Genomic DNA, 17069 nt, shown 5'->3' with positions numbered 1-17069 from the left:
CTTCCTTTCTGGGTAAAACTTCAGTAACTGATACTGCCTCTTTCTTGGGCTCCCTTGGCTAAAGGTCTGTAGACCTTTCCGGATGCCTAGTTTTTTAGAATTTAAACTGTATCTCAAGGAAATTAGATCTGTATTTCTAGGCAAGAAGAAAAAAAACAACTTCAATATTATCTACTTTCCTGGGCATACTGGAGCTGTGATGCATGTTTCAACATGGTGGTAGGCAAATGCATAGTAGTGGATGTTGAGAGTTGATTTCCTCTTGGAGTTTAGACCTCTCCTTGCTCATCTTCTGGCTTGTACCTCACACTTGAAGGCAACTGATTTGTTATTGCAGCTTTTGGTTAATGGTTTCAGGGTTGTATCTTAATGGTAAAACTAAATAATCTATGGAGTACATAATATCTATGGGGTTAATATGGCAAAGCTGAACAGGTGGGTTTAAACACAACTTTGGGTTGAACATGGTCAACCTGAATCAAACTCAGGAATACTTGTGGAAAATAGCACAAATCAATCATATTTATGCAGTGTTACAATAAATGGGGGAGATTTAAATTGTCTCACATTACCTCTTTGTAAAACTTTGTGGCCAATATACTTCCTTTCTATCTAATGCTACTTTGATTCATGTCTTTGCATATTTACGTAGCAATTACTATGTGCTCAGTACAGTGAGGTTTCAGGATATTTTAGCAAAACTAGTTTACTTTCCCCTTTTCACCCCCAGTTATCCAAAACCATTGATTTGCTATTATAAGTTTTCAGTCGAATTGCAGCATCAGTAATGGGGGAGGAGTTCCTGCTGTCTGTACCTCTTTAGCAAAATTTTGTTTGCATTGAGAGCATAAATTTTCCTTTCATGTAGACTCAGTCTGAGCAAAGGGTTGAGCTGGCAGTGAAAGAGGTATGTTTTAAGTAAGTTTTGTTTGGTCTCATTAATACTCTGTTACTTGGTCTGGGTAGTATATATGTTCTCCTTCTCATCCCTTCGACACCCAGAACTTTTCTTCTTTTGCCACCGTACACTTTCAGCTATTGTTTGGGATGTTTCTGGTTGCCCTGATTTTGTTGCTGTTCATATTCTTATTTGTTCCCTTCCCTAATCAAACAACAAAAACATGCTGACAACCCCTGTTTCTGCCTAAAGTTCAAATGCAGCCAGTGTGTATATATTAGCCATACATGTATTCCTCATCCTTCTGGTGGGAGTAACCCACCAGACCTGACAAACCCTATCCTTCTGTCCTTCTGTGCTTCACATCTTCACACCAACTGCTTTCTTTCTCCTACTTGGCCAATTAGGCTGCTGTTCTATTAAGACAGAGAAATGGATGCTGGGAATCTGCTTGTTTTCTTATTTTTGAAGTGGAGACAGAGCAACAAGGAGGCAGATAAAGACAGCGAGGAACAGGTTGGCATATATGTAAGAAAGGTCATAACTGTTTGGACTGCGTTTCCTTTATTAAAAAACACTTTTACCTTCTCAGATGGAAGGAGATAGGGTGGAGATGCAGCATTCCTCTTTGTTGTCTCCCTGTACCTTGAGGTGTTAGAGGTAGGACAACTACACGTAACACTTGTGGCCTCTCCTGCTGCTTCTGGGGTTGGTGATGAAAATAGAGCAGCCCTGGCTCACAGAAGTGTGCTTGGAGCTGCTGCAAGCAGGGAGATGGAAAATGGCAAGCCCAGTTCAAAGTAACAGGTATGTGTGATTTCTCTTGCCAGTGCTGCCTTTCTCTCGCAGCCCAATTAACAGGGGTCACAGAGCACTGATTAGCTGCCTTGGCGGTTTGTGAACATAAAACAGTGAGAAACCCAGGGTGAATGGGGGAGAGAAGATCAAATAGACACTTATCTCGGCACTCCTGCCTGTCCCCAGCATTTGCCAGCCAAAGGGAAGAGCCTTTTCAGAGCTGGCTGATACGGGACAGCATTCTATCAGTTCCAGTATCTCTTCTTTTCTGTCTTCTCTCACCAAAACAACAAACAAGCAAGTCACTCTCAGCTGTTGTGTTGTGCAAAGGGTGACTGCTAGATAAAAGCAGAATCACAGGAAAAAGCATGGGACTATAGTCAGCTAAAGAAAGCTAGAGCATACCCTATTGCCATACTGGCTCATGAGGTGAGTTCAGCTCTTACATTTGGCTTCCTCTTTGAGAGAGTGGACCTACTGTCTCATGGTTCTCACATGAGGGAAAATGAGTCTATACAAGATAGAAGGCAGCACACATTGGCTCATAGCGGGTAAAAGGGCATCTCAATCTAATCCACGTGTTGGTGACTGTTAACACTAAAGAGCCCAAGCTGGAAACTTGCTGGGTTGGCCAGTTTTTCAGTCATGGTTAGGGTGAGAAGTCTGCATGTGCAGACCTGGAACCTCCCTGGAAGGGGTAAGCAGCTGTGGTGACCTTGTGGCTTCTCCTTCTTCCTTTGTGCACCCCTTTTTTGGGGTAGCAAAGCAACACACACTTCTGCTGTTATGTCCAGGTTAAGTGGCTGCACTTGCTTCTGTCAAGCCAGCACATGCTCCTGTGGTGTGATTCTTTATTAGACTAGACAGCCCACATCAGCTCTCCATTCTCTCAGCCTCCCTGGAGACATTGCCTCGCTCCATAGCTGTTCCTATTCTGCTTCTCTGTGGGATACAGCATGTCTGCCAGCTCACCTTCCAGCTTCTCCAATGTTTATTCTATGCAAGATTGCTCAAGGTAAGATGGAAGAAGATGTGGAGCGGGTCTGGAATGCTCTTAGCTACTGATAGCCTTGGTTTTTCTGAGCTAAGTCTTCTCCTAGAATCTTTGAATATTCCAGCTTGGAAGGGACCCATAAAGATAATCAAATCTGACTCGTGGCATCACCAAAAATCAGACCATATGTCTGAGAGCTCTGTCCATATGCTCCAGCAGCTTGGGGCTTTGACCACTGCCCTGGGGAGCCTGTTCCATGCCCACCACCCTCTGGTGCAGAACCTTTTCCTGATATCCAGTCTTGAAAACAGTTAAGGATTTCAGCTGGGAGGATGGTAGATTCTGTGGTATCCAACAATGCCAACTGGATTTCTTTTGTAAGATCAAGCAGCCCTTCTGCTGGAGAACCTCCTCTCCTAACTTTGTGTTGCTGTGTTGGGCGAAAGGTCTTAAATTACACTAGAACCCTGCTGTCTCCATTAAGCATTTCTTCAGCCAATTCGTTCTGGTGGTCTCAGTGCTACATTTGAGCTCTGGAGAAAGTGAGTGGCAGGGAACAGGAATTGCAGGGGTGCTGACCTTTCTCTGCTGTCCTTAACTTCTGTAGGAGTCTTAGCTTTATCTTTTAGGGATGTGGAAATCTCCAGCAACTTGTATTTCAGACTGCTCAGTCCAGCAGTTTGACCAGACTACTTTTTACTAACTGGCTATTCTTATGGTTTCAAATAAAGCCATGTATTACAACATGTAACGTAGAAAGAATGTCCTGCCATGTTCAGCAAAGGCAAAGACAGAGATCAGAGCACTGTGATTCTTCTGTTTTCTTTTTCCTTTCCTTCACTGCCAACGCTCCTGAATGGCCATACAGGTACACCACAGAATTGCTTGGGGTTTGGGCAGCGTCTGCATTCAGAAAACTTGTTCTAGTGAAGCAGAGCAGGCAAGCCTATACGTGCATCATGTTGGCCATGTACAACAGAAGTCTTTGCTGTCTTTCTGACTGTGGGAGTATGAACTTCACTCTGGAGGTGTGATCAGTCCAATTTCTTTTATTTTTCCTGTGTTGTGGTCTTATTCAGGGCCCATTAATGTAAAACATCCTCTTTTTCTTTGTAGCCCCACATAGGTCAGCTGGTTTTCTCGTGGTATGATACCTAGGAGAACACTGAAAAGCAGGGCAAGGCTGGGTGTTTGTTTCCTCTCTCCTGGGGCTCTGCAAGGGTTAGACTTTGCTGTCACCAATTCAGAGAGGCAAGGAGTTACTTCTTCCCTCATGACTGGTCTTGGCTGGAATTCACAAGGTCAGTCCCCACCAGCAATGCAGGAAGCTGCTGGCTGGATTGGAAACAAAACATGGGCGTTAAAGCTTGAGGTCATGATTCATGGATCTCCAGCTTCTCGGTCATTTTGCTCTGCTGCAGTGAGGTGCTCAGAGGGGAGGCCTTTCAAGGTGCTTGTTGCCCTTGAGCCTCTGCCAGGCTGATCACAAGTTGGCCCACAGTTTGAGAAATACAAGCTTCGTGTTGGCTTGCATACCTTCTGAGTGAGCCGCACACACAGGGCTTGGAAGGAAGTAGGCAATATACCAATCTGATCCTTTCTTTCATCCCCAAAGGATGAGGTGGTGTCTTTTTTTTTCCCCCTGCATCGTGTCTGACTGAGTTTCTGAGTAAGGTAAGTGGTTTGAAGGTAAAGTGCAAGCTGGTCCATAAGCCTTCCTCCCCCACCTCAGATAAGAAAGCTCATTAATACAGTAAAAGAAAAAAGTCTCCATTGTTACATGAGAGCTCAAGGTCAGGCTGGTAGTAGTAACTCATATTGCTTCTGAGGTCAGCCTAAGCTTTCTCTTTCTGACAAGCCGGGATAGATTGATCATGGGGGCCCTAACATTATTTTTTCTTCTGAAATAGGCTTTGCTTCTCCTGACCCTGTTAATGATGTTTGACTGAGGTCATCCCAGCAAACCCTGAATCCTTCCCATTACCTTCTACTGGACTTGCCTTTGTGCTGAAGCGTTGTGTGCTTGTTAAGAATTAAGCTTTCCTGATCTCTGCTGCAGCAAAGAAGCTGTCTTCTGTGCGGGGAGGGGGGTGTAGAGAGGGGGGGAATATCTTGAATGCCATCTGTCAATTAATGCTCTCATTAGCACCTGAGTGACTCCCATCACCAAGCTAGTGCCTTCTTGCCAATTCAGAACTTAAAAGGTGCCAGCCCATAAGGTGAAATATCTTCAGTCCATAAAATTAATTCCATGATAAAACGTCTGTTCTGATAAGACCTTGTTTTTTCTTGTTTCTTTTAACTGAGAGGCAAAAAATAATAATAATCCTGTTCACTGTGAATTAGATGCCCAAAAAGTCTATTTTCACCTTGTAAGTGCAACAGTTACGGTGGATGGCTGAGGGAATCCAAGTCTTTTTCAGCTTTTAAAGCTTTTACCTGATAGAGATATCACTTCTATTATTTTTCTTACCACCTAACTCTGCAAGAGGAAACACAGGAGTAATTCTGTTCCTGTTTAAATACTCTTTGAGGGAAAAAAAAAAATTGAGCTCCCCAGTCTCGCTTTCCTTTTTCTTCTTTGAAGATGTCTGCAGTGATGGAGGAGGTCTATAATTGCTTACGCTGTCTGTCATCCTCTGGGTTGGTCAGGGTCCTTGGTTTTAATCTTGGGTGCAGAACACTCTCTGGGATAAGACATAGGTCAGGCTTGCCATTTTACCAGCCCTTGTAGCTTAAGAGTGTTCCAGTGTTTACTCTCCCATTGCATTTTGTAAATTAAATGAAGGGAGACTTAGAACACTGTCAATGCGATAGATATCCTAACTAGTGGGTCCTGGCAATTATTCAGTATCTGTACTTTCACAAGGCTTATCTATGTGTGCCAGCAGTATCTGAGCATCGCTGAGAGATTTTTGTCTCCAGTGTTTCCAACTCCTTATCCTAATGTTTCTTTTAGTCCAATATTTACTCTCACAGGGTTTGGGTTTTTTGTGTGTGCTTTATTTTTGAAGATTTGTTGTTGTTTTTGTTGTTGTTTTAATTGGAGTGGTGAGGGGGAGCAAAATTGGCAGCAGTTGACCGCATAGGGAAGTATGCAGTGACAGTAATTCCATACTTGGGCCATGGCACCCTGCCTGCGGGAAGTGCAGATTGACACAAGGACTCTCTTACTGAATCAGTGTTTGTTTTTGCTTTTGTTTTTTGGGGTTTGGTTTTTCTTTTTCTTTTTTTTTTTTTTTTCTGGCTTGATTTTGTTTACAGTTTCCCAGCCAAGATTTGATGTACTCTGGAGACTTTAAAGCTAAAAGCACAAGTGGCTCTGCTTCCTTTTGAGATGAGGATTAAAAAAAAACAGCAAACAAACCCCAAACAAATAAGTGTAGGTGTGTGTTTCCAGCCCTGCTCTTCTTGGGTTTGCTCAGAAGGGATTTCAGGTTGAGTTTGCCGTACAGGGTTCCCATGGGGCTGGTGTCCACGGGGACAACCATCCTTTCCCAGCTGAGCTCACCAGGAGCTCCAAATTAATTTTTCTCTGCATCACATCAGCCCTGTGAAATGTTCACTTTGTCCTTTGGCAGTGTCCAAAGGCAGCTCTGCAGGAAGCATGTATGCACTGGGAAGGGGCTCATTCTACACACTGTCCACACTGTCTTTCTGACAGCAAAGTGTCACCCAGTGGAGCAAAACCCCAGGCAATGGGAAGGGTGCCTTGGGGAGTGGGATGAGCCCCAGCAGTGGCAGACTGCTGAACTGGGATGACTGGGTGGAGGAAGGAGTGTTCAGCTCCCATTTCCTGGAGAAACCTCCATCTTCAGGGACGGAGCTGGTCGGCAGATGGCTGAGCTGCAGCACGGGGCTCTCTGGGGGTGTATAATTTCTCTGACTGTTCTAGACGCTGATACCCATGTTGGGGGGGAGCCCCTCCTTAGGCTTGCTCCCACTGTCTTTATGCCCTCATTTTTTTTGCAGCTGCTGCTAAAGATCACAGGCAACTTGAGCCAAAGCCTCGCTTGTACTCTTGTGGATTGTCTGCAGTTATTTTTCCCCTTTGACACTGATGTGCTAGGTCACATACTTCCCTGTGCCCCAGATTTCTTTTTATGTGCACAGAGGTCCACAATGTATGATTAAAATGTTCAACCACAGGTACAATTCAGCTTGACCTCTTTGCTAATCATTGCAAGAAAAAAAAAGGTAGGGACCTCTGACAACAGCTCAGGGGGTTCAGAGCACAGTCAGGGATGAAAAATTACATTGGGCTTAGGAGAGAAATCAGCTACATCCACTTGGGATGTATTGTGTAGATAGTCATGTATTATTCCAGCACTTCCCTACTACAGCTATCCAAATTGCTTTGCATGTTGGGTGGCAGCTTCAGAGTAGGGGATATTGTAACAAGTGAGGGGAACTGTCTTGGTTTTCTGGAGTATTAAAGGTGCTGCAGCTAGTGAAGTTGGGATGGGGAAGAAGACTTGCTGTGTGAAGGAAGAAGTTTCATGGTCTCAGAGTGCTCTGAGGTAATTAACTCTTCTGACCTTTTGTAGGTGATTTCTGTAATAGTTTTCTTTTGCTAATGAAGTGTATGGGAGAAGCTGTTGCTGCGTGGCAGGGGAAGGGAGAAGGGCAAGAAATGGTGACGGTCACTGTGTGCCATGGTCTCTCCCTCAAACAGTTTCTAGGAGCCCCAGCTTACTTTCAGTGAAGAGCTGATTTTCCTTTGTATACTTTGTATCCTGAAACAGAACGTGTCCATGTACCAGTTCATTCCTGCATGTTATCTGTAGGGAAAGGACATTTGTCACTTAATGTTTCTTCTGTTGATTGAATGCTGTTACAAGTCTCAGTGATGCTGGGAAGTTTGGAAGAAGTATCCCTGTCTAAACTCAGTGATCTCCCTGCCTTCTTCTTGCCTACAAAAAGGGTTTTGGGAGGTTCTCAACTGCAGCAGAGACACCCTAGGACTGCCAAACGTGCAGGTGTGTCTTGGTCCTATTTGGAGCTTTAAAGAAAGGTATTTGACAACTGCATCCAGGTCATTCCACTCCAGGACCTTGTCTGTCTAATTCTTATGTTCTGATTTTATGGTTAATGCTAAATGATTAGACTCAAGCATTTATGTTTTATATGGGGAAGCTCTCCAAGGTCAGAGGTCTCACAGATGGCAGTGCTCCCTGTAGATTTTCTCTTCCAAACCAAGGGATCTGTTTCAGAAACCTTTTTCAAAGGGAAATTTAATGGAGACCAGCCAAGTGGAGACCATAGGTGTGGCAGATAGGTTGAAGACGAGCACTCCACGTTTGTCTGGAGAAAAGAAGCCAGACCTCTTGAAGAGGGAAAATATAAATTGGGTAAGATTGAGAGTGATTGGGAATGCCCTGGGACATCTGGTTCCCATCTCTGGATCTCATTTCTATCCTTATTCAAAGCGACAAATGCACAGTAGCCGTCTTTGAAAATTGATGGGGGTAGGAACTCAAAGTACTCTTGAGAACAGAGCTTGTAATGTGTTGGACACTGAGTGGATGGCGGAAATTTCTAGTGTTAGCCGCTTATGTGAAAGTCAAACTCAAACCAAATTGGATAAGTCAACAGAGCCAGTCCCCAGAGAGAATGAGAGTTACACAGGCAAAGATTTCAGATGATCTTTTGGAACCGTAGGGCTTCCTGGATCAGTTTTCTTTGAGAGTAACTAGTATGGTAAAGCAAGATCAATGAGCTCCTGTGAGTAGTAAGAGAATCTGTCCCTCTTTTTTGATGGAAGAAAAAATCAGCCAGAAGGCTGACAGGTCAAAACTCTGTTCCTTTGTTGCTTCTTCCAGGCATGCTACGTCACCACTACTAGGATCCTGGGAAAAACATGGAGGTTTTTTTAGTCAGTTTTACTGTAAATAGACAGATCATCTATATCAGAGCTAATGAAATAATTTTCTGCCTGGAACTCAAGGTGCTGGAACTGAGATGCTTTTGGAAAACTCATGTTCCCCTTCCACAATGGACTTAACATCTGAATATAGGTCTGCTTTCGGGAGAGGATATTCCAGTCACTGTTTCTATTCTGAAATCTTGAGTTGAATCTTCTTTTTTTTTAAATACATATATATATATATATATATACGTGATGGCTTTGGTAAATATCTAGTATTGAAACGTTGTGCAATCAAATAGCACTCTCAAAGACAAAAAGGCTATAAAGTTGAATGTAGTACCACGCTTCTCGCCAAGTCAAAGTCATTGCTGTAAGTTGGATTGGAGTACAATGAGGAAAAGGTAGTGGGAACATGTGGCTACTTAAGGTAAATGTATCATGCTTGAATACTTCAAAGAAAAAGCATAGTTTCAGTATTTTTTGTCCTATAATTAGTACTCGAGACAGAACAGAAATCACTTCAGGGCAGTTCTTTGTTGTGTTAACTAAACATCATATGTGTAGGGAAATGTTTCAGGTTGTATATGCTTGATTGCTGTTATTAATGGGACAAAACTATTACACTCAGATTGGAAATACCAATGATCTGCTTGTGTCATGCAGAGGAAACAGTCTCTGGGCTGCAGAAGGCATTAGATCTGGCTACATTCAAGCATCTGTTGTTAAACACAACCAGGAGGCTGATAAAACTCATCCGGTGAAAGGAGTTGGCTCTGCGAGGTCAGCTTCCATTTGACGTCAGAAAGAAGCAGGCTGGTGGGGAGCAGTCTGCGGGGTGGTAACATCAACTTCTCTCCATCTGAGGAGGGAGGGAAATGCTGCCAGGTGGACGTGGCTTGAGGAATCATGTGGCATCTGTTTCCTCGTTCTTGCAGTCATTGTCCCATCATGGTTGTTGTAAAGTCCAGCCTTTACCAAATGCATTAACTCTCCCTGTCTTAATAGCTAACTTCCTATTGACTTCTAACAATCTTCCAGTTGGATCCTCCTCCTCTGTCTCTTTGCTTAAGAATAATAGCTTTTGTAGTAGTTAGAAATATCTTGGGCAAATGCAATTCTGTAGTGCTGGCACAGTTCCATTAATCATATAGAGTAATGAGTTTGTGCCAAAAACCTATCAAGTTGAGCTGCCTTTTTGAGAGCTGGTGGGAGTGTGTACCCAGTGGTGTTCTTGCCGGCATATGGACTTCCCGTGTGTGCAGGAATGGCTGGGGCATGGGAGGGGGAGATCCCCTTCTCTGTGCTGAGGGCACAATGCTTACAGACTAAGAAAGACTGGATAGTCTCGGGTGTCAAATTGATATAGATAGATCTTGAGAAAATTTTGTACGTAGGGGCACATGGCCTCACCAGCCCTTTATTTCATACCCTCCCCTCAAGTTTTCAGCAGTCAGAATAAGCTTTCCTTAAAATACAGGCAGGAACTCTTTTAGCTTTAAGTTCCACCAGGAGCCTGTGTCAGATAGGAACATTTATCCTCAACACCAGATGAGGGTAAGAAATGCATTTCCTTGGATTATGTGGTGAGCTGCTGGCAAAGAAATGGGGATTTAATGTGGCCTGGCTAGCAAATGCGCAAGATCGTTTTAGGGGTTGGTGTTCAAGAAGAGCTCAAATGTTCAGTTTGATCATCCAGCAGACTAGGGAGGAGTGCTCTGGTCTGAACCTCACTCAGAAAGGACACGTTACCCTGCTGGGATCAAGTATGCTTCACTGCACAACAGGCCCTGTGTGTTGACTGGGTCCTGTTGGTGTAACTGGAAGAGGGATGGGCAGGAAAAGGAGATACCTTGGAGTCCAAGGGGGAAGAGAAGAGGGGCCATGACAGGAATATAGGAGGTGTATGGCGGCAAAGCTGAAAGGAAATAGTGGTGGTGGAGACAGTCAGCTACTAAAGTTTCAAGCCACTGGACCAGTGCATAGAAAATGATTGAAGGGGCAGAGGGAGGAGCCTGGGTTAGCGATGGCAGATGTGAGAAGTGAATGGAAAGGTGAAGAGTTGATTGTTCCAGGTGTTTCTGGCATGGCAAACTACATTACGCGTGGATGTTTGTTTCCTTGGTTAGATCCCAGACATTTCACAGCTACCTGGAGGACATCATCAACTACCGTTGGGAGCTGGAGGAGGGGAAACCCAACCCTCTGCGAGAATCCACCTTCCAGGAGCTACCACTGCGCACACGAGTCGAGATCCTGCACCGCCTCTGTGACTACCGGCTCGATGCAGATGATGTTTTTGACCTCCTCAAGGTACGTTGGGCAGCAGGAGTGGGAACAGAGGGAATGGCCTGGCTGTGGGGTAGATTAGGAGATCTTGGGAAGGATATTTTGAGGCCAGGATGTTGGTGGCAGTGCTATGGGTCAGCAGTCCCCCATCTTGCTCCCCAGCTCTCACCTTGCAGAAGATCTAAGGCAAAGATGTAGGACTTACTCCTGAGGCTCTTGCTCTGTGGGGATGTGCTTGTAACACAAAAGTCACCAAGCAAGTTGGCTTCATTAGCTACTCTTTCTGAGATGACTGAATTTGGAGATGCTCCAACTGCAGTGGCGGGGCTGAGTGAGTTGGGTCTGTGTTGCTGAGGGATGGTGTGAGATGAAAGGATAGGACTGAAGTGCAATGGGGGATGGGGGAAGAGTGGTGGAGAGGGGGAGGGAGCTTCTCAAGGCTGTACGTGGCTGTCGCCAACACTAATTAGACCTTCGCTGTCAGGAGCACCAGAGATGAAATGTTAAAACAAGAGAGGCCATTCAAATTAGATGCCAATCTCAATCCCTCCCTGGACGGAGAGTGAACATTGCCTTCCCCCTGGAGAAACATTTTCCCAGATCGACCCGGAGGAGCAGCTGTACTGCTGTTGTGGCATGGTGGGAGGGAGGGAGGTGTTTGCGGAGGGGTGTCATCATCTTTTGTGTGACAGTGTGGCTGCTTTTCAACTTGTCACCGTCTGGTGGGGGGCTCCCTGTGGGTGCAGGGCTTGGACGCTGACAGCCTCCGTGTGGAGCCGCTGGGTGAAGACAGCAGCGGGGCTCTGTACTGGTATTTCTATGGCACACGGATGTACAAGGAAGACCCAGTGCAGGCGAAAACCAACGGGGAGCTGGCTCCAGACAGGTAACGGACCCTCAAATGCCCCTATGCACAAGGCATGGCGGGAGGGGGCCAGCACAGCCAGCCTGGCTGGAGGGGGATCCGTCTGACTGCTGTTGTCACGGGAGGGGGTGGCTGGGAATGCAGGGCTGCGGCAGCGTGGGGCAAGCACGAAGTTGCCAAGCAGACTGTGAGCTGCCCTGCATGGCACAATGTGCTGGAGCCAGCCTGCAGCCTTTGTGGCACCAGCAGAGCCTGCTGCTGAGCGATGTCGCCCGCCTCACCACATTCCTCGCTGGCTGCCCCGCACCGCACCGGCGGCTCCCAGAGCAAGCTCCCAGCAAGGGGGAAACCCTCATCTTCTCCTTTCCTTCTCCGTCCTGTGGCTGCTCTGATTTAATCCCTCCTTTGCTTTGGTTCCTCACAGCTGTTCCAATATCCCTGCCCTTCTCTGTCCCTGCCAGCTACAGTTCCCGTGCTCAGCAGATATTTCATGGTGTTTTTGCCATTCTGCAGGGGATGTGGGGGACAGACAAATACCCCAAACGTTCCTGGGAAAACAGGCAAGAGACGAGGACGACCCCCAAAGCGGAAAAAACTACTGGAGGAAAATTTGCTGAGGTATGAAAGATAGCTCCTACAAGAGACATGGGATGCATGTGTTCCCAGAGGAAAGTCTCTCTGATACTTCTTGCAATTAAAAATATGATGTGCTCTGGGGTTCCCCCAGTAAGTATGTAGATGTCATGCAACCATAATTTCAATGCATCTCTGAAGTGAAGCAAGCTCAGGCTTGGTGGATGCTTTGATCACTTTCCAAAGAAAATTCTGAAAGAGCTGGAAGCCAAGCTTGGTGAAACACTGGGTATCGCTCTTCCAGCTGCCTCACTTCTGATGCAGTTCCTCTGTGCAGTGTTAGGGGATATGCTCCTGATAAAGAGTACATTCACTGTGCAGCGCTTGAAGCCAAAATCTTCGCCACTTGACTTAGTACACATTTTGGGGTACTTCCCTTGAGTATTAAAATACTGCCCTTGCCAAATTGCAGCCTGTATCCCTCACTTCTTCATTTTTTTTAAAGCTATAAATAAATGTATATATGTGTAAGTATGTATGTGTGCATCCATATACATATGTATTTAGAACAAGGAGGTTTTTTTCCATGGTTTTGCTCTGTGTTGAATCACTGCTGCAACCTCATTCTTCTCTTCAGAAGCAGCTGCGTTTCAGTGATGTGAAGTAATGCATTTATTGTATAACTCCTTCTCTTTCTTTTTGGTAGGGAGAAGGCAGAAGAGAACTTGCTAATCCGCGAGACTCAGATAAGAAATGGTAAAGAGATTTTTGTGGGGTCAGGGTTGATATGATCAGCTAACACAGCTTTTAAATTATCAAAGCCTGGGGAGATGCCTTTCTTGGGAAAGGGAGAGTCCGTCTGTCAGTGGTCTGGCTGAGTCTGGAAGGAGGGTTAGCATTACAGGCTGCCTTGCAGCTGGGAGCCTGGGCACCTGACTGCTCCCTATCTTATCGTGGATTAGTTTGGGATGAAGAGATGTAACTTATTGGGTTACATGAGGCGTTAGGGGCCCACCTTCTCACTCAAGTTGATGGAGACAGGCTGTGAGTGGCCCTTGCCTCTCGGGGAGTGAGCTGAACACAAGCCCCTGTTTGTAGCAAGCACATTTTTCTTTCATGCCACATGCATGGACTAGGGAGAGAGTGAGGTCAGTGATGCCAAGACAGGGGAGAGCCTCTGATTCTCCTCACCTCTCCCTCCTGATGGCTGTTGGTGGCTGAGCTCAGTGCTAGGGGATACCCACCTAAGGGTTAATGAGGCAAGCAGAAAAAGAGAGTTGGCAACATAATGTGCAACTGAGTCTGAGGGGGCCTGTGCTCATTTGTCATACATGAGAATCCCTAGGCTTCCACATAACTCACAGGCTCAGCCTGCCTGTTCCACCACAATAAAAGGCAACTGTGGCATTGTCTTACCGTGCCTCATTCCCTTCTGCTTTTGTGCTTAGATTTCCTGGCTGCTGCTCTGGAATCGAGAGGCAGAGCTGGAGCTACGTGCATGAGGCACTGTGGGTTTTATCAGACCATTGTTTTCTGGCAAATTGTGCCATTTTAGCTGTGGAGTAATCTTCTGGTGGCACAAAGCAGCACGTTGGTCCTGGCTGCTTTTGAAGCCAATGAGCCACAGGCAGCTGGCAAGGGAAGGGAAAAAGAGGGGGCAGACTTGGGGGAAGCATGCAGGTAAGCCCCAGTAGGGTCAGCTGTAGTAGCTTGAAGTGTCACAACCGTCAGTCCTCCTCTGTCTCCTTTGGCCCAAGGAGACAGCATCAGAAAGCCAGGGTGACGGAAAGTTGTGTGAAGTTATTCCTTTGCCATCTCAGTTACGTGAACGTGAGCTGCAGCTGATGGCGAGTTCAGCTGTGTGCTGGCCTGTGACCTGGAGCTGCCATGGCATTGAGGTGTGTGACCAAGGGCAGGGGGCCAGAGGGAGGCCGCAGCTCTCTAGCATTCCTGGGGCAACCTAATAGCTTGTGTACAGGAGCTGCTGACAGTTCAAAACCACAGAGGGACCAAGGTCAGGTTCAGAGAGAAAGAGGCTCTGGTTTTTGCATATTTGTAGTTTTTTACCTGTTAATTTGCTTGGAGATGCAGTGAGAAGCCTCATGACATCTCCCGGTAGCAATTGTTGCTTTTATTCGAGTAGCCAGACATTAGCCTGGGTTTCCTTGAAAACCCCTCAACCCAAAAGGATTTGAGCCAGTGTCTTCCCCCTCTCCAAAAGCAACCCACCAGTTCTCTGCCTAGAGAGTGTCTTGGGGCAAAAGCATGCAAGTCGTAACCCATGAGGCTTCTCTTCTCTGAGTAAACATTTGTGCAGCAGGAACCGCATTGCCTCTTTCCAGGTGGGTGTTCCAACCACTGTGTGAGAGCCTTTCCTTCACCATTAATATTAAAATGTTTCACACAAAGCAGAATGGTCCCGAATGTCTTGGTAGTTGGGACATGCTTCAGAGCAGTGGGAGATCTGCTTCAGATCTGACTCTGGATCAAGCAGGGATGGGATGTGAACTGCAACTTCCCCCTCATCTGGCAGCCCGATGAACCCCATCCTTCACTTCCTCTTCAGTTCTTTCAAGTGCCTGCAAACAAAATGTTTCATTTGAGTAGGATGGGAGGTTTCATTCACCGCAGCAAAGGTTTGCAGCACTAAAAAAAAAAAAAAAAAAAAAAGTTGGCTTATTTCAAATAACATTCATTTCCAGTGTTTTTATTCTGCTGCCAGACTAAATCAAGCATTTGCATTACTCTGTGTCCTGCTCTGGCTGACAGCCTCCCTTACCAGAAACAAATTAAATCCTTTCCTCTGGTATGTCATAACTAGAACAGAGGGTCCCGCTCTACCAACACTTCTTCACCTATGTCATTCCCCTGTCTTGGCATCACTTGCAGTGTCACTAAGGGAGGCAACAGTACTTCAGTGGGTCAAGAGTTTCGGGTCTACAGCAATGATTATTTGTTCTTGTTGATGGCGCTTACCCTGCTAGAGCATGTTTCCCATAGCAGTGACCCTGGACATTGTTTCTTGCTCTTCCCAAGCCCTGAGGGCAGGAGAAGAGAAGGGATAAAAGTTCTCAGCCATAACTGCTGTGGAGATAACATCCTTTCATGTTGTTGAAGGGTCCCAAGGGCCAGGCCGTGGGACATGGTGGCTGCTGTGCCAGACGGAAGAGGAATGGAGGCAGGTCACTGAGAGCTTCAGAGAGAGGACTTCCCTTAGAGAGCGGCAGCTCTACAAACTCTTGAGTGAAGACTTCCTGCCAGAGATCTGCAACATGATTGCACAGAAGGTGAGGAGACATGACATCCTGTTTACCTCTGTCTGACCACTTCCAAGAGCACGGACATTTGCTGACAGAAGGAGAGCTGACCGTGCAGACATCACCCCATCCTGCTCCCACCTCCAGCCCTGGATACAGGGGCTGTCATGCTTACCTACAGGGAGAAAGACTCTCCCTGATGAAGTGGTAGGGCTAGAGATCTGAGTCGTGATTGCACATCAGCATTGGTAATATGGCTGAAGGGGTTACTGTCTTCAGCTGTGTTCTGTGTCCCTTTCTTGCTAGCAGGGAATCTGTCTGCTTTGAACTGCTGCGATTTACTGCCTGGCTTTTCTATGCAAACTGCCTCTGATTTCACTTTTACTGCAGTTTCTCTGCTGGCTCTACTGCAGGGGCAGTTGCTGCTTTGGCTGTCCTCTTTTAGTCTGCTTGAGATAGTGTGTCAAAGCCTTCAGATCTGATGGGTTCTGTCCATTAAAGGAATGTTTTCAGATGGGTCAGAGTGGAAGTGGGATCCTTCAGCTGGAAGGCTTTGTAAAACGGGCTCTGCAGGCAGCATGGTATTATTGGACTGAGTTCAGCGTGTTTGCTACCCTTGTAAAGCTGGCAGGGATTTCACGGTCACTTCTTGCCCCCAGAGTTTCTCCTGCTACTGTCACTGATGTGCCCCTAATTTCCTCCACTCTCTTTTTCTTTCCCTCAATTCTCAACCCTGTTTCAGGAGAAGCGTCTACAGCGGACAGAGTTTTCTCCCAGGTGGATGTCTGACCATCAGCCCATCAAACCAATCAAGCAGGAGGTGAGGGGGGGTGCGAGGGGGAGGATGAAAGGGGGAGGCGAGAGCAGATGCCTCCTGGGGGAAAAAATAAACCACAGCATCGCTATTCAGTGGGAAGGAGCCGGTTGAAAAGTGCTTGTGCTGAAAGAAAGATGGGTGGTAATGCCGGTCAAATGCAGGCTGACACTCAGGGTTTCTATGGCGAGCAGGGAGGTGCTGCCCTCTGGATCACGGAGGTAACCGGCCTCACCACAGACGCTGGTGCAGCTGCATATGGAAATCTGTGCTCAGCCTGGGGAATTCCACTTCAATGAAAGTGCTGGCACATTCGAGGCAGTTCAAAGAAAAGTTGAAGAAGGATGAGAGGGCTGGAAGAACTGGCTTACAAAGGGAAATGACAGAAATTCAGCCAAGGGAAAAACGTGAGGCCGCAAACACATGAGGGTGTAGATAGCGCAGAGAGAGAATGACTTGATGCAGCGCAGAGCTGAACTAGGAGGAATCAGATGGAAACAAAAGTCACAATTTAGGTTGCTTAAGGAAACGCTTGTCAGACCAGCTCTTTCCGTGCCTCCTCACCCTCATCTCCTCCATCTCTTCGATGGCACAGCGCTGCTGCTTGTGTGTCTGTGCAGTGAACCAGGCCCAGGAAAACGACTGGAGTTAAATATAACCTTTTTCTTTGGTCGGGGTTATTTTTAACGTAGATCAGTTTTCCAATTCAGTTCTC

At 46.3% G+C, this 17069-nt stretch overlaps 1 protein-coding gene across 3 annotated transcripts in view; it reads left to right on the top strand.

The window, feature by feature from the left end:
• CECR2 (CECR2 histone acetyl-lysine reader) overlaps positions 1-17069 on the top strand; it is an 88109-nt gene that overhangs the window by 52581 nt on the left and 18459 nt on the right. For 2 of the 3 annotated variants that reach the window (XM_015865212.2, XM_085520626.1), the window contains exons 3-8: positions 10686-10869; positions 11592-11731; positions 12224-12328; positions 12990-13039; positions 15401-15570; positions 16283-16360. In XM_015865212.2, coding sequence (XP_015720698.2) covers positions 10686-10869; positions 11592-11731; positions 12224-12328; positions 12990-13039; positions 15401-15570; positions 16283-16360 — 727 coding nt within the window. The remainder of the gene's footprint in view (positions 1-10685; positions 10870-11591; positions 11732-12223; positions 12329-12989; positions 13040-15400; positions 15571-16282; positions 16361-17069) is intronic. The other variant, XM_085520635.1, reaches the window with a different exon arrangement.

This window comes from Coturnix japonica, chromosome 1 (assembly GCF_054131305.1).
Source record: "Coturnix japonica strain WE chromosome 1, WE-NBRP24, whole genome shotgun sequence".
NCBI classification, from domain to species: Eukaryota; Metazoa; Chordata; class Aves; order Galliformes; family Phasianidae; genus Coturnix; species Coturnix japonica.
This window is presented reverse-complemented; position numbering and strand designations above follow the sequence as displayed.